We start from the raw sequence: 27802 nt of genomic DNA on the forward strand, positions 1-27802 counted from the left end.
CCAGGTGGTGATAGGATTTTTCTCGTTGCCAAACTTTCAGAACGGCCCCGAGGTTCACTTAGCCTCCTATAAAATTGAGTACCGGGTCTTTCCCAGGGGTAAAAGGCGGTCAGAGCGTGGTGCCGACCACACCACCTCATTCTAGTGCCGAGGTCATTGGAAGCGTGGGGCTCTACCTCCATGCCCCCCCAAGTGCCTTCATGGCATGTGACGGGGATATTTTTTTAGTAGGTTATTTTACGACGCTTTATCAACATCTAAGGTTATTTAGCGTCTGAATGAGATGAAGGTGATAATGCCGGTGAAATGAGTCCGAGGTCCAACACCGAAAGTTACCCAGCATTTGCTCATATTGGGTTGAGGGAAAACCCCGGAAAAAACCTCAACCAGGTAACTTGTCCCGACCGGGAATCGAACCCGGGCCACCTGGTTTCGCAGCCAGACGCGCTGACCGTTACTCCACAGGTGTGGACTGACGGGGATACCTTTACCTTTCACCTTTTATGTATTTTAAATGAATAACTTCACTTCTACTCAAAATCACTGTACTTTCGTAAAATTCAATCAACTGTAACAGTCGATAATCAGACCCATGTCCATATGACACTTTGTACTCAAATGACTCACAGAACTGATTCCTAAACTGCGGATCATTAGTCGTGAATCACCCTGTATATGGAACCAGAACATGGCTAACGCAAAAATAAGAAGAGAAGACAAATTTAATTTGCGGAAATGACTCATAGTAATATATATTCCATCCGATTACAAAACTTATTAAGACGGTTAGATCACACTTTACAAATGATACATAACAGTACCTACAATATTCGACAGTATTTTTTCTTTACAATCTAAATAAAGAAGATGGTTCGAAAGAGAGAGAGAAAAAAAAAAGCTTCCAGGAGGAGAAAAATAAGAAGTACACGTGTATGACGTTTATGAGGATAATGATTGGCGAAATGGTGCGGATGACGTCGGGGATAACAATTCAATCACAATAATTAATGTTCGTGTTACATCACATTCAAGATAGACACTAATTACAGATACAGAGCGTTTGAAATTAAAGTGACTATTCACAGCTGGTAACCTGTAACTACAATAACTAATTTCTCGTGTAATAAGACAAGAAAGGAAATTTACTGCAAGTGTTCGCAGAAAGGTTAATACAGCGTGAACTGCAAGTCACGTCATTAATTTTAGGGGGGTAAATATTTGACATATCTCAAACAGAGAAATGTAATAAAAATTTTCTCGTTTTTGATTTCGTTTCGAGAAATATTTTATAAGTTATACGTGGCCAGTCTGAAATTCTAAAGACAAATAAAGTACGATTTGTACTTTTATTATTCACTATTACTTCTCACTTTCATGTTAATGTTGAGCGGTCTAGAGCAGCCGTGGCGAGAAGGCCATGGTGCGCCGAGCCACTCTGTAAGCTGCAACGTGCATAGCATCTATGGAGGGAGGCGGACAACCGAAGGGGAAGTTAATGTTTAGGACGTGTAACGAAGAAAGAAATGAACAAGAAAACATAGGACACATTATCACAACCTAAAATTAACTATCTTCAGAATGTCTCTGCGACAAAGTTTCAAAATCAGGAATTATGTCACTTACTGCCAATCGTAGTTGATCACGAAGGTATTTGTCTGTCAGTCGTGATCTAAATTTGATTTTTACTATTTTCATTGTTGGAAATAATTTTTCACAAACGTAAGTTACAGCGAACATGGCTTCAACAGAGCAAGCGAAAGAACGAAGCTTCAAATATTTATTTTTTTCCAAAGATTTGAAAAGTTCAGTATCTGTCAAGTCCTTACATCTAGCTTTCATTTAACGTCACATTGTAAATCTGTGAGTTTAAACTGAAAATCTAACCGCATTATTCGTACATCTGCTGTAAAAGAATCGACGTACAGAGATAATAATAATAATAATAATAATAATAATAATAATAATAATAATAATAATAATAATAATAATATTGTAAGCAAAAGAATGCATACTCCCATCCTACTTGAAACTTTTGTTTTTTATAGAGGTACATGGTTTAGAGAGAGATATTGCGACGATACGCCACTCGCAGGTCCGAGACAAATACAAATAGAACGGAGTTTGACTCCAGTGAGTGAGAGGGTGGGGGTTGTAGGTAGGAAGCGAGAGAAAAGCACTGCGAGCCACAATGTGCTCGTGAGTCGCATTTTCGCCGCGGCTGATCTAGATATTAATGTAGCTAATAACTTATAACAAACCTGTTGTATTCAATTAGAGTCTGGCTAGGCGGAAGAGAAGGCCTACTGGCCTTAGGTCTGTTAGATTAAATAAATAATAATAATTATTATTATTATCATGATTATTAAAGGTAAAAGTACTCATAATTCAGTCATTTCACTTTTCTGTTCCATGACTCTTTATCCGAATACTGTCAACATTGTTTTATACTGTATTTGAATGTTAGTAATGTAACCGAGAAACTATTTTTTTTATTTGCTTCAATGGTCTTACCAAACTGTCACAGAGTTTTTAAATCTCTCCTTCCTTTATTTTCAATGTATCTCGGTAAGAAAGTAAAAGGCTTGTACATCAACGCATGTACAAATCATTATAAGTCTGCTAGTATTTACACTGCAGATGCATGAAAAGTTGCATAATCAAATATATTACGTATAATGCTGAGGAATCGCAGGAGGTTGGGCACAAGGATTAACCACACAAGTCAGTATTTTTGACCGCACTACCAGATTCGAAGCGCATGTCGAACAACCGGCGAGGTGGATGCTGAAAAAAGAACCAGTGTGTGTGTGTGTCTCAATGCACACATCTAAGAAACGAATTATAAACTAAAGAGCTTGATTTTTTGGTAATTCATAATAAGATTATAACAATAAATATTATATTAAGTGTTTAAGTGATTAGTAACGTTGAAAAAAAATATATTATAAAGAAATCACTGTAACTGAGGACTTTAATTGACAAACATACCAAGTACATTAAAGTAGATTTTTCAAGAGAGCAAAGAAACCATATTGTAGGCTTGCAATATGAGTATTAAAACCAATATTAATTTTTATTATTCAAAAACACAGGCGCAGAGTCGGACTTAGAATATCTTTTTCACAGTTCAGGTAAAACGTCAAATTCGGTAAATTTTATACTAAGAATGTTTGTCAATTCAGGTTATTCAATGAAAATTCACAATTTCTATAAAAAATACACTTGAAATTTTTACGTCATTATCAAAGTCCACTTTTAACGTATCTGAGTTTTGAAAGTTCACACAGAATTTCAAATTTCCATCATAATTACTTTGTTTTTGAGATACTTGCACTATATTCAAATGAATACATATTTTTCACGTAGTATATCTGTAGTGCTCGGGAAAAGTGACACAAGTCAGTTTCCACAAACCTTTTTTGATAATTTATTGACAACTTACGGAACATCTGTTCGCTTGGAAAAAAAATACATAGGTATTCCTTCCATTACAATAATTCATACAGAAAAAAAAATCAAATCGACATAAACCAGTGTAAGTTGTCAATAAATTATCAAAAAATGTTTGTGGAAACTGACTTATGTCACTTTTCCCAAGCACTGCAGATACAGGGTGCGTCAGAAAGAACGGATGGATTTCAAACAATCAATACGCAGCGAGGGGAGGGATAGAGTGAGGGGGACCACGACTGTTGGGTCAGCCAGAGAATGCAGTTTCAGTTGAAAACATGGTGTTGGTCTGGTGTACAACGTGCTTTCATCGCAGAGACATTTTTGAAGAATGAAGAGTCTGTGATCGCCACTCAGGACTAATTTCGACATCGGACGTCACGCTAGGATTCCAACTCGGGCGGCTTCAGTTCGTACCACAGGTTCAACATTAAAGAAGAAATCACCTGGACGAACACGGAGCGCGTGTACTCCTGCAAATGTGGAGACAGACAGTAGGTTGTCCTGCCACCTCAACCATCAGCCCGCAAACATGCTATTGCACTGAGATTGTCGAGGTTACGATAAGATCTCGCGCCCTGCGAGTTCTTTCTTTGGGACCATATGAAGGCGTAAGTAACCACATACACTGGACGAACTGAAGACGGCGATTCGTGAAGAAATTGCGGCAATCCCACCAACTATGACTGTGAAAGTTACGGCGAACTTCAGAAAACGCCTCGATGCCTGTATCAAAAGCCAAGGACATCATATGGATGATGTTGTATACCGTAAATAAACTGCATGTATTGGTGAATCTGTTGATAACAATACATTTTTGATTTGATGAATCCTTACAATTTTCTTGCCCTGCGAAATCCATCCGTTCTTTCTGACGCACCCTTTATAACAGTAACTAAAGAAAAAAAACTATGTGCCTAGAAATAATGTCTGACACCTTAAAATCTATGTAAACCATCCATTATAACGCTCTAAAAATTACATGGAATTATGATTACAGCTTTTTGTACTGTATATTCACACATTAAACAGTCTATTAGCAAATTTATAATTATTTTTGCCACGAGTTCACGTACAGTAGCCCTACAAGCCCCTTTTAAGACCTAAAGGCTGGTTCACAATAAACCGGGAACGGAAACGACAACGAGAACGAGAACGGAAATATTGTTAAAATAAATGTATTTAAATGTGAGCATTCACATTTAACTATTGTGAATGCCCACATTTAAATGCATTTATTTTAACATTATTTCTGTTCTCGTTCTCGTTGTCGTTTCCGTTCCCGGTTTATTGTGAACCAGCCTTTACTATTTTGTTGTTCGTACTCACCCAGCCAGCATGGACAGCGCTACGGGCAGGGTGCCCATCTGCCCGTTGGCAGTGAGGAACTCCCCCGACTCGCTCCTGGGCGGACCGTCGTCCTTGCCCTTCTTTTTCAGCATGCCGTTGCAGCCGTGGTACAGCCCGATGCAGGCCGACACCAGTAGCATCGCGCCGAACACGGCGTAGTCGATCCACGAGAACAGACGCGCCTCTAGCACAGTTCCCATGCTGGACGCGACCATCGCGTCTTGTATTTGCCCGCGGTGAAAAATTGGGCGACCTTGAGACAAACATAACACATACAGATCAATACATAACAGTGAATATAAGTACAGGGACATCATTTTATTTTTACTTCAATTTTTATTGTACCTGAGTTTTTTAATGTACTTCACTCTCACCCTATCTACTAACGAAGTTCAACCGTCCTCCACACAGATCCAAGACCGCATATACAGCCATAGTAACCTTACGGTCATAGTAAACAGTACGTTCCAAAAATATGTTCGCGTTTTCCAGTGACGAAAGAGTTTTCAATATTGAATCATTTTCGCACAGGTACTGTCGTCCATTTGCCTACGTCGTATCCCGGTTTCCCCCACCAGCTTTTATTCGCCAGCTAGTGGCTGGGCTGTCTTAGCTCTTTTCTGACAACATTAATTCCTGTTAGGAATTGGACGTCTTCGTAATATTATACGACTATTTAAAATAACTTAAATAAAAGGGCCTCGTTAAGTAATTAACTGTCACGTGATTTCCTCCCTTTCTATGACCCTATGACATAACCACTTGGACGGACAGTAGATAGTATGTCTGAGTAATTTTATCTTTTCGGATCGGGCAGAGGTGAAGATTGAATTTACAGTATGTAAGGTACTCTTTTATAGAGTAGGTACAGAATTATTTCAACATGAGTTACTAGTACTAAGGACGAAACTGGTAATTTGGATTACGTGCAATAGTCTATAGTGCTATAATATGCACATTAGAACTGAAGCCTGTATCGAAATGAACGGCCACCATTTAAAAAAATGTGTTAAAAATCCATATTATGATTATTTTTCAATTTAACTTCATTCTCTATATTGTACACTAATGTGTTGTACACAGTATAATATACACTGCATAATGAATACGTCCATATGGACAACTCAGTTCGTGAGTAAAACACTCATTGTTAATACAGTACTGTATTTTGATTAAACAAAAACCTAATGAAAATGATGAAACTCAAAAGCGCGATATTTCCTAGTTTACGTAAATGGATGAACTACTTTTTTCCCTCCTATACCTAGTAAAGTGATTTGTTTGCATATTACGCCAGTGTCATCGAACTCCAGTCGTGGAATGGAGTAGTAAACGGCGTTGATCCAGAGGTATAGCCAGGTTAATATTAAAAATGTTAGTAAAAATAAAATGATGTCCCTGTATATGAACACGAATATGGAACATGTGAACAGAAACATAAAAAAATATTAAAGCGAACATGATCATAAACATAGTAAAAATAAAACATGTCAATTCACTTAGAGAAATGTTTTTCGAATGATATCGATGACATCGTGCTGAAGGGCGTATCAACAAAGCTGAGACTTTAAATTACAGCCATATAAGTATGGAATGATTTTCCTTTCCTTGTGTACATAACTAGGTACTTTCTTTGGTCCTTTCTCATATTCATTGCAATTCTCGAACAATTGCTTTCAAACATGAATAGGTTCCATTAAAATGTTTCAATGACCCAACATTTGTTGATACGTCCTTCTGGTATGATGCCCTCGATATAATTTTATAAGCACCAACGATGCACGTATTTTATACACGGGAATTGTCTGAAAGCTTGCAGTAATGTATCAATTGCAGATAACTTGAGAGAATTTTCATTCATACGACGGATATTAACTTTGACATAACAATTTTTTTGTTAGAGAGCATTCAACCCAGAATTCGCCTAGATACGTATCAGCAAGATAGTATGATTATTAGACTTCGTTGAATTGCCACACGCAGCATGCAATCAGGTTGCCGATGTACGGTAGTATAGAAGAGGTGAGCGACCGCCCGGTCTCGTAGTATAAGCAGTTCATGTTAAGAGATGTGACCGGTCCAAATAGATAGAGCAGCTACAGCTAATGTATACCTATGTAAGCACTTGTTTTTGCATTACTGTGGTTGGAATAGTCAAAGCTTAACATATGTTCAGTGCGGACAAGAATTCAATCAAACATACTACAATGAGAGTGTTGCTGTTCCAAACAATTGCCCATGGAATACCCTTACCCCCGCAGCCACTCTTGACCTATTGGAAAACGTGGTTGTATGCTGTTAATTATTATGCAGAACATTACGGCAAAATAATGAAGGTAATTGATGCATTGGATAGCACAGACAGTTCCGCTGTTGCAGCTGTTGCCTTCTGAACAGCTATTGGAAGATATTCTGTTCATTGATTCTAATTTTAAAATCGTGTCCAAAAGCATCACCCTGTTAGAATCGTCTAAATTTCGACTCTCAGAAGCCCTTAATATAGTGTATAAAGTATCACAAACCGTTATCCAAAATAACAATTCACTAATTTCAGAAAAAGTGAAATGTGAGTTGAGAAACATTATTGCTAAAAATTCTGCCTATTCACAACTTCGTATTATAAATTATATACTATCAGGTCACGACAAGACGTCTGAAGTTGGTGTACTAAAAAGTAGTGACTTCCCGTTCTTCAAATATGCACCTATTACATCGTGTGATGTTGAACGTACATTTTTCCAATATAAGAACTGTTTGAGTGACCATCGGAGGAGGTTCATTTTGCAGTCGCTCAAAATGTACGTAACTCTTCACTGCAATGCACATATTCAAGGATAATGTGAATATATTACATTAAATTTTAAGAGTTAATATATCTCACTACAAAATAATCGTGTATTTACATGTTTAGACATTTCCTACTTCAATGATCATTCATTATATTTCTTGAATGCAGGATACAGGTTTTATTGTAACCGCAGTATATTGCTCAGTGTTTACATTAGAGACATACTCCAGCCGTTGCACGTCCCCTTCTCATACAGTCTATACCGCGTGCGTAGTAAATCTTGCGATTCTCGTGGCAATTCCACGAAGTCTAATGATTATCATTTGACAGATACATAATCTAGAAGAAAGATAATCCTTAAAGATTCAGTTTTTCATGCCGGAGATATACAATATACGTAGGATCAAATCCCAACCGGTTCAATTGAAAATCATAGGGCTGTCAGATTGTAGGGTATGCTTTTTTTTATCGGTATTATTACGTTTTTAAAACTTGAAATACGTCTTCGTTATTTGAAGGTTATCTACGTTTTCTTTCCCTGCAATATAATTATTTTCAACATGGAGTCTAATTAGGCTTAACAACAATAGCTGTAAATACAACAAAAACACGATCGTGCAAAAAATAATTATTTCTGGCAAATCTAAGCGCAAGGGAACAAAATGTTACAGAACTTTTCCATTCATACTATGCTAAGGATTCGTCTCTTAAAAGGACTGTCACTGCACTCATAATATTTCATTCTGTATTCAGTTTCCTGCGGATAACTTAAGATCCACTGAAAGCTAGTACAATACATTGGGCTGCAAAAGAAATGCAGAGTCGAAGTCGCTATCGATTTGAAATATTATCGTGTTACGAGGACTTCGCTGTAAGTATGAAATAATAATTACACACATATCTGAACTGGTCTAAATTTTCTAAATAGTTTTTATTCCATGCAAAAGAGAAATGTGTAGTTAAATGTTTCAATCCGATTCAATTTTCAGTTCTATATATGCATTTATATTTATTGATACTTCTTTGGTTAATACCATATGAAACGTAACTGGCCGTATATATCGATTGTAACAATGACAGCACACATGGGTAATAAGGAAGGCTGTGGAATGCCATATAAACTGCAGTTTCACTATTTGCGTGTAGTAATCTTATTAATGTTGTAAAATAAAAGTAAATGAATAATTTAAAATCAATTCATATTAAATAATAACGTGAACATATCGTATTTATATGTTTTTAAAAAACGAATCTGAGGAAAATAGCTTTCTACTTCGCCATGTTTGCTGAAGTCCCCGAAAAACGATATAATTTCGCATCGGCATTTCTTTTGCAGTCCAATGTACTAGAACGTGAGATATTACCCGACCATTCTGTTTGTGAAATGACAGTTACTTGTACTAATTAATACACAGACTGTCGATATTACGTCATCTCTGCAGCACGATCGCTCTCTTAATCTAGTATTAACACAGTCTAGTATATAGTCACGAAGCTTGAGTTGTTGAGGGTCCTAGAAACAATAGACTGTGTAGGTACTATTTCGCATTGTCTGTGATGAGGCGATAGCAGCGATCCTAGTGGTTAGCAACTATCTATGGATGCATATTTACTACGTATTGACTGTATATACTAGACTGTGGTAACAGGCTATGTCTTTCTCTTTCCCACAGAGTAACAACATGTGATCGCAGCGCCCTTGTTTACGTTACACATACAAGATGGCCACCTAGTAGAGGGAAGAACTTCTCGTATTTTATCAACTCTGGCTTCTTTTCGTAAAATGTCAATGACTCACTGTTCGTTCCACTATCATAATCGCAACGTGTTATTAGAACAGAATTGTATGCAGCTACAAATCAATTTGTATGATCGCCTATAGCATCTAAGAAGGTGCTTCCGTCTGAGGAAGGTCGAGCAGAGAATAACGAAGGTGAATACAGCATGTATCTAGGTCGATCACTTGGGCAATGCAAGCCGTAAATAACTGAAACACTCATTTAAGGATTACGTAATCCATAATTATGTTGTTTTTCATTTCTGTTAGTGTCTTCCATAAATTGTTCTTTCATGTTGATTCAATAGAATTAGATCATCCACATAAAATTATGCATGTGTAGTGTGTGGGAAAAGCAAGTACAAATACTTGTTCCAGTAAGAGAGAGAGAAAATGGATTTTTGCGCATGTAGTAGTACGGTACTCTTATGCAGTGCAAAAATACGGCGTCTCTTGTTGTTTTTTATTTTTCCCCATCATCCTTTTTCCTTTAAGTCTTGTTTTCATCATCATTTCCCTACCTTTTTATTAGTTCGTCTTTTACTTTACTTCTTTTTCTGCTCCTGAACAGTTACTTTGCTTCTTTTTCTGCTCCTCATTTGCTTCCTTTTCTGCTCCTCATCCCTTACTTTGCTTCTATTTCTGCCCCTCATCCCTTACTTTGCTTCTTTTTCTGCTCCTCATCCCTTACTTTGCTTCTTTTTCTGCTCTTCATCTGTTACCTTGCTTCTTTTTCTGTTCCTCATCCGTTACCTTGCTTCTTTTTCTGCTCTTCATCCCTTACTTTGCTTCTTTTTCTGCTCCTCATCCCTTACTTTGCTTCTTTTTCTGCTCTTCATCCCCTACTTTGCTTCTTTTTCTGCTCTTCATCTGTTACCTTGCTTCTTTTTCTGCTCTTCATCCCTTACTTTGCTTCTTTTTCTGCTCTTCATCCCTTACTTTGCTTCTTTTTCTGCTCCTCATCCCTTATTTTGCTTCTTTTTCTGCTCCTCATCCGTTACCTTGTTTCTTTTTCTGCTCCTCATCCGTTACTTTGCTTCTTTTTCTGCTCCTCATCCCTGACTTTGCTTCTTTTTCTGCTCCTCATCCCTTACTTTGCTTCTTTTTCTGTTCTTCATCCCTTACTTTGCTTCTTTTTCTGCTCCTCATCCCTTACTTTGCTTCTTTTTCTGCTCCTCATACCTTACTTTGCTTCTTTTTCTGCTCCTCATACCTTACTTTGCTTCTTTTTCTGCTCCTCAACCATTACTTTGCTTCTTTTTCTGCTCCTCATCAGTTACTTTGCTTCTTTTTCTGCTCCTCATCAGTTACTTTGTTTCTTTTTCTGCTCCTCATCCCTTACTTTGCTTCTTTTTCCGCTCCTCATCCGTCACTTTACTTCTTTTCCTCCTCATCCTTTCCTTTGTTTATTTCCTCAACCGTTACTTTGCTTTTTTCTGCTCATCCGTTACTTTATCTTCTCCTCGTCCTTGAATTTGCTTCGTTTTCTTCTTCTCATCCGTTACTTTGCTTCTTTTTCTCCTGGATATTCCTTTCTTCACCTTCACATCTTCTCTTAACCATCCTTTACAGCTTGCGCCTCTTAGTTTTCCTGTCCATCTTGCTTCTCTCTTCACTCCTATCCTGCCTTCTTTCTCCCGTCTGCATCTTCTCCTCCTCTTCTCGTATTACTTCTCTTATACTACAGCCTGTGATGATACAAATTTCATGCATATACGATAGATAGTTACCAGTGTAAGAATAGAGTGAGATGTAATAGTTTCTTTCAATAACTGCACATGCACACTAAGATCAATGACGCACAGGTGTGAATTTACGGCAAGTGAAATGAAGTTCGCCGTAGTCACAGTGGTTAAGGCATTCAGCTTTTAGTCCGAGAGAAGGCTAAGATCATGTGTTCGAATCCCGTTTAAGGCACGAAGGCTGCAGCAACAATGATGATGAAACGGAAGTGGCCGACAAGAGATACTGTAACTCATTCCAAATGATCTTGTGAAAATACACATAGGCCTACGAAAGTTCTGGATGTTCCAGCACGAGTTAGAACATTCAAACGCCCTTGAAAAGAACAGTAAGGAGTAATTAAAAATGTGTGCATGCGACAACGTGGTAAGATATTCAACAAAACGTGAGTCAGCCTTCATTTTTATGTAACTATCAAATTATAAGCGTTATGTTCATAGAATTGTGACAGATGGCGTGAGTCTGAAACACAAGGAAGCCAAAATCATCTCACATTGAGTGTTACCTTCAACTCTTCTGATTTGCAGGAAGTAACTGCGTCATATCTATGACAGCAGTGTTTGTGTTTCAATGCTGTAAGCAAGCTCACAGCCTTCAATGCCAGATTCTAGTGTAATTAACTGGTTTCGCTCCAATGTCATTTTTATTTACAGTGACTTAGGATGAGACAAAGCTATTTCTTTTCTGTCGCAAATCCATTCCTATTCATCAAAACGACGTTAAAAGTATTGTGAATCGACTTGAACTACGCATAAGTTCCTACGTAAGGTGATAATGGAGAAATAATGCTATGTCAGTGGCAGCGGAGGCCGATCTGCTTCATAGAAGATGTTTTCTCACAGTGAGAAGTCGCAGGTGACTTACTGTACAGATTAATTGCAATTACTCCTTTTATGCTCGACCATGCCGAAATGTAGTAATTATACACCTGGTAGCAGTCCTTTAATGCATGTCATTAAAGTACACCTACTCATTAAAGTACAGGTGTCTTCAGCCAATGACAACTCAGCTTACAGGTGTTCAGATAATGACAAGTCAGCTTTGTATCGTTATAAAACCGCAAGTATCGATTATTTTCGGATATGCAATCGAAAGAGAATTAGCGAAAAGTCACGGAGGCTGGAAATCCGATACTGTCGCAGAAGGTTATGTTCTGTTACTATAATAATTAGCGTTAATTGTAAATAATATTCAAATAAATTCAATTTGTCATCTCGTTTTTCAATGTCGAATTCAATAATCAAGGTTATACCAAGTTTAACGGGATTACATCAAGGTCAATGACATTATTGTTCCTCAGAAAAAATCAATACTTTCGCGTCTGCGCACATCTCACAATTCACGACCTAGAACAAGGTCACTTCCGATCTTGTCAGATACAAGTAAAATGTATACATCTGAATAATTTCAAGTTAGAAATATGGTCGAGCATAAAAAGTCGTATGAAACTCGCTTATAATGGTAATTAAGAAGCTCGTATGAAAATTATGAAACTCGCTTGCGCTCATTTTATAAACATCCATACTCGCTTCTTAATTACTATCATTATAGGCTCGTTGCATAATGTACTATTATGCCTCTTTTAAAACATTAATGTAATTGAATCGTCAATAGTTGAAACCAAATAAGTCATTTTTTCCCCATTTTTCAGGAGAAACAAAAATCTAATTATTGCCATTTGTATTATTACAAATGAACTGGAATTTTTTTTAATATTTGAGGAGAAAAATTCGTTCCGGCGCCGGGGATCGAACCCGGGCCCTTGGTTCTACGTACCAAGCGCTCTGACCACTGAGCTACGCCGAATTCAATCCACAGCACTGGATCGAACCTTCCTCCTTCAATGTTTCCCTTTTGTGGCCTGACTCCAAGTTAGGCATACTCGTATATGTTGACGTTTATGTCCAATGTCAACTGCCATTATACTAGGAGCGCACTCAGCTGAGTGACTTGTTCGATCCCCGGCGCCTCCGGAGAGAATTATTCTCCTCAAATATTAATTGTCAATATTACAGATATTATTCTGTAGGACAGATTAAAAAATCCATAATATTCTCACAGCTAGCAGTGCACTTAACTGCGGAATCCCGGCCAAACAAGTCACTCAGCTGAGTGCGCCCCTAGTATAATGGCAGTTGATATTGGACATAAACATCAACATATATGCCTAACTTGGAGTCAGGCCACAAAGGGAAACATTGAAGGAGGAAGGTTCGATCCGGTGCTGTGGATTGAATTCGGCGTAGCTCAGTGGTCAGAGCGCTTGGTACGTAGAACCAAGGACCCGGGTTCGATCCCCGGCGCCGGAGCGAATTTTTCTCCTCAAATATTAATTTGTCAATATTACAGATATTATTCTGTAAGACAAATTAATAAATTCATAATATGGAATTTTTTTTACTTGAAAGAGAACTTTATTCTGCTTATATTCCTAGAGAAATGATTAATTAACCTATTGCCTATAATTTCGATTTTAAATGTTAAAAAAATTAATTATGTATTACTGTACTGTAAATCAAAGACATTTACAATATGTACTATACTTAATTCTTCCGAAAAAAAGTTATTTATAGTTGTTTGTCGTGTGCGTGTTTTCCAAGTCCTCATATTTATCAGACTTCACTTTCCTGCGCTTACATCCTCCCGACGTCGCAGCTGCAGTGATTGAGTCACGATTTTTTATTATCGTCCTTAATGTCGATGATGGGATTCCTAATGAATCAGAGAGTTGATTCTGATTAAGAGTACTGTTTTTATCGTACTTTCGTAAGGATTTACAATTTTTCCGACACAGAAAGCGCTTTTCGTATAACACTCATTGTAATCACACTCATAGACACTTCAATACACTAAAAGACAACAAACTGACTAGCAAAAATTTCTATTCAATGGCCAAAATGTTTCATTGCTGTTACACTACATTTTCTAAAAATTACATCGCAAATATTCCACAAAAACAGCGTATTATGTGGGACTTGAGCGCAACAAACGGGATATTTTATAAAGGCGTTATATATGAAATGTACAGGCGTATAATAATCGCTACTACTTTTGCAAGAATATGCTTTGACAGCATGGACATAATGCTATTTAGGACCATGTCAATTCATTTGTACAGAAAATTACTATTTCAAATCAAGCCTATCGTTGAATTTATTTTATGCTCGACCATGCCGAAATGTAGTAATTATACACCTGGTAGCAGCCCTTTAATGGACCTCATTAAAGTACACCTATTCATTAAAGTTCAGGTGTTCCACCAATTAGAAAACACCATTGTAGCAATATGAAAGCGCAAGTATAGATTATTCTCGGATATGCAATCGAAAGACAACTAGCTGGAGGAGGCTGGAAATCCAATACTGTCGCAGAAGGTTATGTTCTGTTATTATAATAATTAGCGTTAATTGTAAATAATATTCAAATAAATTCAATTTGTCATCTCGTTTTTCAATGTCTAAATCAATTTCAAGATTATATCAAGATTAATGTTTATTTTACTCTCTAGATTATATCAAGGTCAATGACATTTGTTTCTCGGAAAAAATCAATACTTTCGCGTCTGCGCACATCTCACAATTTACGAGATATTGCACAAGGTCAGTTCCGCTCCCCAGTCAGATAAGAATGACATGAATACTTATGTATAATTTCAAGTTAGAAATATGGTAGAGCATAAAAGTCGTATGAAACTTGCCTATAATGGTAATTAAGACGCTCGTATGAAAATTATGAAACTCGCTTGCGCTCGTTTCATAAACAAGGCCATTGTCATCTGACACACGGCCATCTCCTACGTGGCGAACCTCAGCCGGAGTGTGATATGTGCCATGTTCCACTTACGGTGGAACACTTTTTATTGCGTTGCAGGAAATATGACCATGCACGGAGGCACTATGGAATTCGGCCGACATTACGTGACGCTCTTGGAAATGATTTTAATTGTACAAATGCAGTTCTGAGATTTTTATCAAATACAGGTTTGGATAAGGTGATTTAGTTTTTATTGATCCGTTTTACTTATCCTCCGGACCCTTTACATCCGGAGGTTACATTTGTTTTATATTTGATTTTACATTGTCGACATTTCGGACTTTATACATCCGAATATTTTATAAAATTTTATGGTTTTAAAATATGATTCACAAGTTATCTCTGGTGGCCTTAGTTTTAGTGTTTTATTTGTTCGTTTTGAATACCACCTAGTGTGGTAGAATTACTCACTTTTATGATTCTGTAGAAATCACCTTATGTATACTGCATTTGTGTTCCTCGTTTTATGGTGACAACGCTGTTTAATTCTTTTAGCACTCTGATTATTATATTATTTATGTATTTGTTATATTAAGAATTTTAGACAAGGGCGCAAATAGCCATAGTAGCTGACGCGCCCTTCTTAAACACTACTACTACTACTACCACCACTACTACTACCACTACCACTACCACCACCACCATCACCACCACCACCACCACTACTTCATAAACAAACATACTCGCGTCTTAATTACTACCATTATAGGCTCGTTGCATAATGTTCTATTATCACGCTGCGCCTTTGTGTTATTCGACAATTTTATTAACCCTAATAAAAGTAAAACTAGTACAAAAATTGATATAATCTCAGCGAGTATGATTATTTATGTATGACTCAACTAATTTTTATTATTATTATTATTATTATTATTATTATTATTATTATTATTATTAATAGGAAGCCTTCTGCATCTCCCTATCAAACCAATCTCAGGTAAAGGGTCGCGCTCCACAATTTTAAAACTACTGCCGCTGAGAGATAGAGACGGAGAGAGTAGTTATGACAACGTCGCGCTCGCATGGTACTGGCGCTCGCGAAATGTCAGGTTTGAGCGCTAATGTAGGTGTAGGCCAATCTCATTTTACTCATAAGATTAAAATTCACTTACGATTTAAGACTGTAGAAAACAAAAGTAAATTTGTTGTTTACAGTACCTATTTACACAATTTATGTAGTCTTTTGATACTTTCCTACTTCTAGTCATTCATTTGTTTTGTTATTGCAATTCGTATTGTTTTTTTTTAAAGATTTGTCACTTTATATTAATAAGTAATAAATTATATTCGAGAGGATACTGTATGATCAATTCGATACAATGCGGAACTATAATAATAATAATAATAATAATAATAATAATAATAATAATAATAATAATAATAATAATAATAATATCTATTTATTTATTCTGGCGAAGTTAAGGCCATCAGGCCTTCTCTTCCACTTAGCCAGAAACAAAAGAAGCTGATACAATTTTACAGACTAATATTTAAAGAACACTAATAAAAATTTATATAGTTATACGAGCACAAGTCGAGTAAAATAATGCGAACATACTAAATAATAATTACAAAATAATATAAGGCTAGAAGTTAAGGCTCATTCACAATGAAAATTAAATATAACGTAAGCGTTAACTTAAGAATATAAACGTTACGGTAAAATCAAGAATTCATACCATCATTCACAATGGGAGCATAAACATAACCGCAAACATACTTGGTAACCATGGAAACATAACAACGACGCCATTTCCTCATATCCTGTCGTATACTTCAGCGCTCCACGATTGTGTTCTGTTTGCAAATCACGTAAGCATAAGCATGAAAGTTTGGAGTTTGCAAAACTTTCATGTTAACGTCTTACGGTAATGTTTATGTCAATGGTTATGTGAATCATTGTGAATGATCCCATTTGGTAGCCTGGGCGCAAACTTCTGTGTTTATGTTACGGTTATGTTTAATTTTCATTGTGAATGGGCCTTTACACTCAATGAATATGCAAGCGGTAAGTGAACCAATATTACAAATTACAAGAATAACAAATTCAAATGTAAATTATAACTATATAACACTGAGGAAAATTACATATACAGTATATACATATACACACAAAGGAGAACTAAACCTGAATACTGGTCACGTGTTTAAACAATTCACTTTTAAATTGCAATATCGTTCGACAGTTCCTGAGGGAGCTGGGTAGGGAGTTCCAGAAACGAATTGCTGATACTGTTAAAGAGGAAGAATAGTGAGCTGTTTTGTGGTAAGGCATAGATAAGAAAGGGTCATTTTTAGAACGAGTACCCATGTTGTGATAAGAGGATAAGAAATTAAAACGCACCGATAGATAGACAGGCGAAGAAGTATTGATGATGCGATATAGGAAAATTAGTGAATGGCTAAACCTTAATGCTAAATGTGCCGCTAATATGAGACTGTCTATGGCAGGGATGAGACGATATTAGCTCCCAATCACGGTAGAAGAGCTCGACCTTGATCACGGGCGCATAGCGCATCCACTGTACCGTAGACAACAGGGATGTACATGCACATGCAGCGAATAAAGGCAGCAATTATTACAATAACTTGCGTTACTAAATTTCTGGCTATGTAATAGGGCTAATTATTCAATTATTTAATATACATGCACATATATAAACAAATCGCAATGGGAAGGGTGTTTTAGGAACAAAAAGAGAAATAGGAAAAGTTAATTGTATGTAAACCATTTTCTTGTCAAAAGCAATTATTTATTATGTAAATACTTCACTTCATTGGTTAGGAGAAACTAATAGGGTCTACCTGCTCGACGTGTGTGATCTCTAAGCACTTTTGAGTATTTGTTGAAAAAATAATAATGATAATATTGATTGAAATAGAGTATATTGATTGTATGATTGTGAAAATGTAGTCCTTACTCTCCAATCGTGATTATGTAATGAGTTTTCTTAGAGTGATTTGGGAGATGCACGTAACACAAAAATCAAATTGATTAAATTAAGATATTGAGAGCCATCGTAATTTTTGGGGTCAATCATTTAAGGGGATATGTATGACTTTTAAAACTTCCACAATTTTCAGCCAAAAATTTGTGAAATTTAAAATATATAAACAGATCTGTAATATCTGTACAAAATTTGGTGCAATTAGGTCTAATAGTTTTGAAATTATATTTTTAAGTACATTTTATACTGACGTTACTAAAAAAAGCTTCTAGCATCAAAGTTTTCAAAATGTTTAGTTCATATTTGCTCAAAATCCTGAAAATTGTTATTGGAATAAAAGTGAATTAGCATTTTGAGCTTAGTAATAGTATAAGTTAAAGTGCAATCAAAGATAAAATATTATTTCTAAATTAAAGAAACACGTAGTCTAATAAAAGTAAATATCCAGAAACAAGCAACAAATAAAACATCAACAATACATTTAAAATAAAGAAATAAAAAGAATCTAGATACAAACTACTGGCCCAAATGTAAATTAATTTATCTTCGATGTCAATTCCGAAATCAATTTATTTCTCTCTTCTCCTGAATAATGCCTATATTTTGTTTAATGTTGCGTCTCATAATGCCGTTTTATGTTGCTTTTTTTGCAAATGATTTTTTTACACAACAAACACTGGACTTCATCACCATGTTCGATGCGGGCATAAAATAGCTCTCGCTCGAAAGTACTACTGACCATCGCAAGACTGGTCTATGGCGATGGCGAATAAATTTGAGAGTGAAATAAACAGATCATAAAATGAATTGGAACGAAACAGCTGATACAAAAAATAACAGCCTCATCTAATAATAATCGCGGCATGAATGAAACGGTCAGGTTCAGCACTGTCGCCTGCTGAAGGTCGCTTGCTAGGGAACTGGAGAAGCTACGCTACTGACAGCTACGGACGGACATGACCTGATTCCTAGCCTTCCTTGGCCTTGAGGTCTTGTAACGATTAATTGAACCAATCTGCGTGACCTTACTGTCTTCCCACTGAAAATCCAGGAGGCTGATTCAATGTTGGAGGCCGGAAATAGGCTGCAAACATTGACCTCTACACTACGATTATCGTTATCTTCCTCGGCCGTGCGAATCCCTGCTGGCAGCCCTTGGACAGCTGAGCCGTGGTCTATACTAGTTTGCAGTTTGATACAGAAACTGATCTAAGGCACGAGAAAAGTTTGAGTTGTAGCAAATATAGCGTTTGCATATTTGGACATTCCTAGTGAATAAATTATCCTCATGGGAGAAGAAATTTTCTCAAGAAATTTCGGCCAGTGTATGGGACCGATGCCCACCCAGCATCGTGACGCACTTTGGTAGGTACAATATTTAGCGAAATCCGGTTGCGAAAGCCAGCTATAACGGCTGGGGGGGTCATCGTGCTAACCACAACATACCTCAATTATGGTTGGATGATCGTGCACCTCTGTTTCGGCATTTGAACGTGAGGTCAGCAGCCGGCTGGTCGGTCTGCGCCCTTCAAGGGCTGTGGCGCCACGGAAAAAAAAACTTATTTAATTCTTACTTAAGTTATATTGAATAATAGATACTTTTCAATGCACCCCTAATTTTATACTTAAATACTATCCTATGATGCTCATTCTACTGATTCTTTATTGGTGAATCCTCGGCCTTATCGCGCCAAATACAATCTCGCTATCACGAATCCCATCGACGCTAAATAATCTTGTAGTTGATACAGCGGCGTTAAATAACAAAAAATACGCAGAGAGCCAGAAATGTTCATGTAATAGTAGTAGTATTGAGTGGCTAGGGCAGGTTAGGGACGACCCTTCAGCACGTTGGCTCGACAGTGGCCTATTGTGTACCCAGAATTATGGTATGAATGAGGCTGAGGTTTACCAGCCCACCGGCCGCATGAGATCCTTCACTCGCTCACCCAATGGACCCCTACATTCCCCGCCTCAAGTTCATACCGCCAAGGTGACCAAGCAGCAGAGGATCCATTCTGACAGCCCTTCTAAGATGTTAAAGCGCCCTCGAAAGTGCTCTTAAGGAATGAATCCTAGCAGAGATATTGCGAAATTCTCAGAACCCAGAGACAGTTTCGGAGAGGACGCCCTCCTGTAAGCGGACGAAGAGACGAAGACATGCGTCATGACCTGATTATACCTATGGAATGAGATGAGATAAATAATATGATATGAAATCTAAATAATTTTATTACACGAGAGAGGAAGCGAAATGGACCGTGGCAATGAAATTTCCAACCCGGCATTTGCCAAAATAACTGTTGAAAAACTACAGTCAGATTGATCGGTTCAGTGATTCGAACCGCGGACCTCCCGAATTAGTCTCTCATGCTTAACGCATGAGCCACCTCGCTCGGTATGTTCATGTAACTTGGGGTCAGCAGGCCTTAGCTGGTTGTGACCAACCACGGGAACAATTCTACGTTATTACAGTGAAGTAATAGAAAATTGCGTTTAAGGCACGAAGTCAATTTTAATAGCGGCCTGTATTTTCAACTGTTCGGTTCAAGCAAGAAGACCTTTTGGTTTATTTGGCTAGCGACTGGATAAAGAATTAAAAGTTTCAGATTTTAATCCGGAATAAGAAACTATCAATTTTGCTTGAGTCCACTTAACCCTCTATGAAATGAGTTCAGTGGTTCTTCTCTGGGGTGAAGTTGGTAACTGCGATAAGTGGAAAACAAAGAACAAATGGAGAGAGAGGGAAAGAACAAACAGAATAAGAAAATTAGAATAAGATTAACAGAAGAAAAAGATGTAGGATGGGTGGAGCGGAGAAAAATTTTCTCCGGCATCGGGACTCGGACCCGGTTTTTCAGCTCTACGTGCTGACGCTTCATCCATTAAGCCACACCGGATTCCAGTTCCGATGCCGGATTGAATCCTCTCAGTTTAAGTTCCACCTTTTAGGCTCGATTGCATAAACCATTTAATCTTAGATCAGAGGTTAAATTGATCCTTGTTTCAGCTGAACTTGGAATTTTGTGTTGTATAAAGTCTAATCTGAGATTAATTTGTCTCAAACTAAAGTCAACTTTGACTGAAGAAATTTCTCCGATTAAGTTAGATGATCCAAGTTCAGTTATTTCTTTTCTGTTTGAAATATACGAGTGACAGATTGTGCAAATAAAATATCCATTATTATTATTAATATTAATAGATATGTTAGGTATATATATATATATATATATATATATATATATATATATATATATATATATATATCTTTCAATTTCTTGCCTTAATACACAAACACTCTTATATTTTATAAGGCTCTATCGTGTTCAGCAGTATCAAATAACATAACCTATAATTATATTATGTTTATAACCATTAATTATTAATGGATATGATAGGCACATTCATAAATGTTCAATTAACTGTATTACTAAACGAAAATTGTCGTTTTATAAAGCTTTATTATGTTTAGCAGAATCAAACACCATAACATGATAACAACTTGGAGAACAGTCAACCTTCTTCTTATTGTCCGCCATTATTTACATTGCACAAAAAAAAAAAAAAACACCAGTGTCTCCAACAGAGTGTAATACGGAAAGTCGCCAAAAAGTAGTTGTAAAGTCTCTAGATTTCTCATTATCAACAAAGAAAGATTAAATTTTGTCACTATGGGGTGCTAAAAAGGTCACTAAATCCCTATTTAAGCAATATAGAAGTTAAAAGAAATTGTTGTTGAAAAAGAGTTAAAGTCGCTAGATTGGCAACACTGAACAAACCTGTATAACATGGTCCACGCATCACGTATTTCACCTGTTTATGCGATATTGCCAAATCCTTTTCACGTAAACTTAGATTGCATTTGAACCAAGGTAATTTGATCGCAGAAACGTTTTATACACTAGAAGAAGTGTCTGAACTCGATTCACTTTTCGATCTTCGATCAAAGTTAATCTTTAGTCAGGGAGTTTTATACAATTGGGCCTTAGTTTCCCTTTCGTGGCCAATCCTCATGCACTATCACAGATATGTGACAGTGGCATAATGTCCAACATATTATGTGCAGAGGTGCACTCATTACGAGTGACTAAGTGGCCGGGATCCGACGGAATGAACGCCGTCTTAAATCACTAAGTGATTATTTACGTGGAGAAGAATCCACTTCACCCATCCTTCATCATATGATAACGCAGAATTCCTGCATGGAAATATAATATGTACTTCGGTACATCACAATAATAAGATGAAAAAGAGACAAAGAATAGACACTATAATAAGAAAAGAGAAAATAAAAGGCGAAGACAAATTATGAGAATAAAAACAAGATGAAAAAGCGAAACCAACATGGAACATTAGGAGGACAAGACCACAAAGAAAAAGAGGAAGGACAAGCATAAAAAAAGAATGAGACGAAAAATAACAAGGGAGAGAAGGAAAAACGATTATGACGATGATATTTTTAAGTTTTGTATCGAGCAGACAGTTAAAGTTTGTTTCAACATCTTTTGATAGATGAATATCTGAAGTGTGCAACTGGAAAAACGTTCTAACTGCCATTTTTTCAAAACTGTTTATCTCGTGATTTTCTATGTGCCATGACATTGACGTACACGTCCACACCTGTGGAGTAACGGTCAGCGCGTCTAGCCGCGAAACCAGGTGGCCCGGGTTCGATTCCCGGTCGGGGCAAGTTACCTGGTTGAGGTTTTTTCAGGGGTTTTCCCTCAACCCAATATGAGCAAAATGCTGGGTAACTTTCGGTGCTGGACCCCGGACTCATTTCACCGGCATTATCACCTTCATCTCATTCAGACGCTAAATAACCTAAGATGTTGATAAAACGTTCGAAAATAACCAATTAAAATAAAAATTGATGTACACGAAGCGACGTCGCGCTAGTGCTGCCAGAAGTACAGTAGAACTTGGTTATAGCGATCTCGTTTTGTGCGACATCTCACCTATAACGTCAGATATCCTGTGGTCCCAACTAATTCCCCATAAGACATATGCTTTCCTACCTTGCTTAATACGACAAACGTATATGCGTCTACATCGCATATAACGTCATTTTCAACCTCAGTTTGGAATACAATTTTCTAAGAACCAAAGTATTTTAAGAAATATTTTGCTGAAATCTGGCAAATCCTTTACTGTTTCCTTCTGTCATAGACCTCTGGAATGCAGGCAGATTCCCCATCCCATTGTAACCTGCCCGAATTCATGCGGTATTAATGGTACCTGCATGCGGCCAGTTTCGACAGGAAGTTTTCTCTAAGTGCACGCATTTTAACGCAGTATGGCCACTAAAAGAAGTGAGTGACACTTTAGAAGTCATTAGAATTGTGAACGTTTCCATGAAGCTAGAGGAGGGAGTATGAAGCTAGGAGAAGGAGCAGTGAAATTGCAACTGAAATAATGAACATAGAATTTAATTTAGAAAGTGTATATTGGGCAAGTAGGAGACAATAGAGTAAAATGACTGATTACTTCACTCCTCAGTAAATAAGTTTGGTGAGTAATGAACAAACTGTTTTAATACAGAATACTGTATTTATAATTGTACGTGTACTTTATTGTGTTCATGGTATGGTTAAAAGTGAATACATAAATCTAAAATAAGCCTAATTATGTTTATTATTCTTCATTTAATATAAATCTCGGTTACTATGACACTTGTTTATAACAACATAATTTTCAAGGTCCCTTGGATGTCGTTATAACCAAGTTCTACTGTAGTATGAAGATTAACCAGAATATCAAAACGTTTCAAGAGCCTTGTTCAGTTACACAACGTTTTTTTGTCCTCCTGTAAAATTATCCTCAATAGCACATAGAGTATTTCGCCAGTTTCACCTTTCATTTATATTAAGCTAGATCCGTTACAATTTAGGAGTATCGAAAAATAACGTTCAAAGCCACGGAATTATGCCGCCTTCGAGTGGCGTGGTTGTGACACATCTGATTGAGAGAGAGCGAGAGAGAGACTTTGTTACATCAACAGGAAACGATCTGAAACACGGCACTTTCACGGCTGCACGGCATGTCTCGACACTGCTAGCGAACATTACACCTTTTAAGTTCACGGCCATTCCTACTACCAAGGAAATTCTAATGCAAATTTCACAATCGTGGCTTCTCATTTGCGGCTTGGCACTTCCTGAACCCTTGAAATTCGGCAAAACGTCGTATGTTGCGCGTTCAAGTTTCTACTGAATGCAATAAAGAAGGAATTGAAAACTGATTTAGTTCTGAACAAATATAAGGCTTGAATACATCCAGATCCACTCGAAGATAACGACGATGACGAAAACACTGAGTTTCGTGGTTTATGAAACACACGACGTTGTTGAATCTATCTTGAAAACGTAGTACAGCCATTGCGAGCAAACTGAGAATTCTAATGGAAAAAGTCTTTTTCAGAAATATTAGTTTATTATTAGTGCAAGACATAGATAAGGCTCCAAATTAAATACTCTAAGGTCTTATTTTCAAAAGGAAAATATTTTACAAGTTTTATTGGCATTGAATCTAAGTGGTCTTGGCTGGGTAATAGGTAGGCCTACTATTTTGCTTCCCTAAAGTTTGCAGCACTTACTCAGAAAGAGATCAGGTGTTAATGCATGTTTTTCAACGAGCTATTTTTGAAATATTTTGGTTGTTTGCACTGCTAATTCCAGAGCTCCAAGATCAAGGAACTTTTTACTCTGTACTAAAACCTTTCTGCCATTTATTTTCAGTACTTTGGGTTAATAACAATTAATCTTACAGTTCAAGTGAATATTCTGACTTAGAAATGCCACAGTTGTTTTGACCGTACCTACTATCCCTAAGATTTCAACCCAGTCTATTTTTAGCTATTGAAGATGATACGTGAAATAGGGGGGAGATGAAGAGTGCTGGTGAAATTATAGAGGGAAATGAGAGTAACCCAGAAAGAAACCTCTGCAATGTCTACCACAAATTGCATCACGATCTGGCCGGGAATCGAATCTGGATGGAAAACCAGAGAGCCGGCGCTTGAGCCGTAGTAGTAGTAGTAGTAGTAGTAGTAGTAGTAGTAGTAGCAGCAGCAGTGGTAGCAGTAGTAGTAGTAGCAGCAGCAGTAGTGATGGTAGTAGTAACAGTAGCTGTAGTGGTAGTAGCAGCAGTAGTGGTGGTAGCAGTAGTAGTAACAGTAGTAGTAATAGTAGCAGTAGCAGTAACAGTAGTAGTAGTAGTAATAATAGTAGCAGTAGCAGTAACAGTAGTAGTAGTATTAGTAGTAGTAGTAGTAGTAGTAGCAGCAGCAGTAGTAGTAGTGGTGGTAGTAATAGTAGTAGTAGCAGCAATGGCAGCGGTGGTAACTAGTAGTAGTAGTAGTAGTAGTAGTAGTAGTAGTAGTAGTAGCAGCAGCGGTGGTAGCAGCAGTAGTAGTAGTAGCAGTAGTGGTAGTAGTAGTAGCAATAGTAGTAACAGCAGTAGCAGTAGTAGTAGTAGTAGTGGAAGTAGTGGCAGTAGTAGTAGTAGTAGTAGTAGAAGTAGTAGTAATAACAGTAGTAGTAGTAGTAGTAGCAGCAGCAGCAGCGGTGGTAGCAGCAGTAGTAGTAGTAGCAGTAGTGGTAGTAGTAGTAGCAATAGTAGTAACAGCAGTAGCAGTAGTAGTAGTAGTAGTAGTAGTGGAAGTAGTGGCAGTAGTAGTAGTAGTAGAAGTAGTAGTAATAACAGTAGTAGTAGTAGTAGTAGCAGCAGCAGCGGTGGTAGCAGCAGTAGTAGTAGTAGCAGTAGTGGTAGTAGTAGTAGCAATAGTAGTAACAGCAGTAGCAGTAGTAGTAGTAGTAGTAGTAGTGGAAGTAGTGGCAGTAGTAGTAGTAGTAGTAGTAGTAGAAGTAGTAGTAATAACAGTAGTAGTAGTAGTAGTGGAAGTAGTGGCAGTAGTAGTAATAGTAGTGATAACAGTAGTAGTGGTGGTGGTAGTAGTAGTAGTAGTAGTAGTAGTAGTAGTAGTAGCAGTTGCAGCAGTAGTAGTGGTTGTAGCAGTAGTAGTAACAATAGTAGTAATAGCAGTAGTAGCAGCAACAGTAGCAGTAGTAGTAGTAGTAGTAGTAGTAGTAATTGGAGTAGTAGTAGTAGTAGTAATTGGAGTAGCAGTAGTAGTAGTAATAGGAGTAGTAGTAGTAGTGGAAGTAGTGGCAGTAGTAGTAATAGTAGTAATAACAGTAGTAGTAGTAGTGGAAGTAGTGGCAGTAGTAGTAATAGTAGTAATAACAGTAGTAGTAGTGGTGGTGGTAGTAGTAGTAGTAGTAGTAGTAGCAGTTGCAGCAGTAGTAGTGGTTGTAGCAGTAGTAGTAACAGTAGTAGTAATAGCAGTAGTAGCAGCAACAGTAGCAGTAGTAGTAGTAGTAATTGGAGTAGTAGTAGTAGTAATTGGAGTAGTAGTAGTAGTAGTGGTAATTGGAGTAGCAGTAGTAGTAGTAATAGGAGTAGTAGTAGTAGTAGTAGTAGTAGTAGTAATTGGAGTAGTAGTAGTAGCAGCGGTGGTAGCAGTAGTAGTAACAGTAGTAGTAATAGCAGTAGTAGCAGCAGTAGCAGTAACAGTAGCAGTGGCAGTAATAGTAGTAGTAATAGCAGTAGTAGTAGTAGTAGTAGTAGTGGTAGTAGTAGTAGTAGCAGTTGCAGCAGTAGTAGTGGTTGTAGCAGTAGTAGTAACAGTAGTAGTAATAGCAGTAGTAGCAGCAACAGTAGCAGTAGTAGTAGTAGTAGTAGTAGTAGTAGTAATTGGAGTAGTAGTAGTAGTAGTAGTAATTGGAGTAGCAGTAGTAGTAGTAATAGGAGTAGTAGTAGTAATTGGAGTAGTAGTAGTAGTAGTAGTAGTAGCAGTAGTAGCAGTAATAGTAGTAGTAGTAGTAGCAGTAGCAGCAGCAGCAGCATTAGCAGTAGCAGCAGCAGTAGCAGTAGCAGTAGTTGTAGTAGTAGCAGCAGCAGTAGCAGTAGTAGTAGTAGCAGTAGTAGTAGTAGTAGTAGTAGCAGTAATGGTGGTAGTAGACTGCTGTATTTAAGTTACTTTCAATTGCAGGAGTTATTTAGCGTCAAAATTTAAATGTGTGTGAGAAGTGGTCACTGAAAATATACGTACGCAAATACAAAACCGTTATTATAAAAATGTGAAATTAAGATGCTTGCATTTTAACGCTGTGTGTTCGGTTACAAAATTAGAGGATTTTTCCTCCATGTTCACTACATATTTCTAAGCATGATTCGACACAAAAATCCGGTTTCGAAGTCGTTAGCACTGGTGAGGAAGTGGAAGTTCCTAGCAGCCTGTCGCGACACAATTGCAGCGCTAATCACCTTGAGGAACTCCAGTGAAGTTCAATGTTCTAACCAAACGGATAGTTCACAGAACACGTTGCAAAATAGGCGACTCGTCTGTTGAAAATAAAAACATGTCAGTTGTTCACGATGCATATTTATCATAATTATTGCTTAACCATGAACAATTCGTAATAATACTCGTATACAATCGTCGATGAAAGGAAGTGAAAACATATTTTGATAAACATTTTCCACAGCACTACCTGGTGACTGTATACAAATCTGTGAATAGCGCAATAAGCGTCAAACAATAACAAAAAATAAAAAGTAAAAGTGAAGTCATCCCCATCAAAGGCCATGGAGGCCCATAAGTTGGCATTAGGGATGTCAGTCCCACGTGTCCGCCGCCTTTACCCCCCATTTTGTTAGAAATTGAGTGAATTTTGGAAGATTACATCAATGGAAAAAATCTATGACCCCATCGAGAATCGAATCCGTGGCCTTCCGGCTTGCAGGGTTTCGCCTTTATCACGTGCGTCCATAAATGACAGGCAATGTTGGTACAGCCACGGCACATGGTAAGGTCACAGGACAGGCCTTGTCTCCTCTCCAGTACCGCACCAAACATAACTGTCTCGGCCT

The 27802-nt window shown here is 37.4% G+C and overlaps 1 protein-coding gene and 1 non-coding gene across 2 annotated transcripts in view; both read right to left on the reverse strand.

The window, feature by feature from the left end:
* The window catches only part of LOC138714727 (sodium-coupled monocarboxylate transporter 1-like), a 93150-nt gene that overhangs the window by 38997 nt on the left and 26351 nt on the right, over positions 1 to 27802 (reverse strand). The window contains exon 2 of the mRNA XM_069846820.1: positions 4780 to 5053. Within this exon, the coding sequence (XP_069702921.1) occupies positions 4780 to 5053 (274 nt within the window). The remainder of the gene's footprint in view (positions 1 to 4779; positions 5054 to 27802) is intronic.
* TRNAT-CGU (transfer RNA threonine (anticodon CGU)) lies at positions 12842 to 12914 on the reverse strand. The gene has a single exon. It is a non-coding gene; the product is annotated as a tRNA-Thr (tRNA).

Source organism: Periplaneta americana, chromosome 15 (assembly GCF_040183065.1).
Source record: "Periplaneta americana isolate PAMFEO1 chromosome 15, P.americana_PAMFEO1_priV1, whole genome shotgun sequence".
In the NCBI taxonomy this organism is placed as follows: domain Eukaryota; kingdom Metazoa; phylum Arthropoda; class Insecta; order Blattodea; family Blattidae; genus Periplaneta; species Periplaneta americana.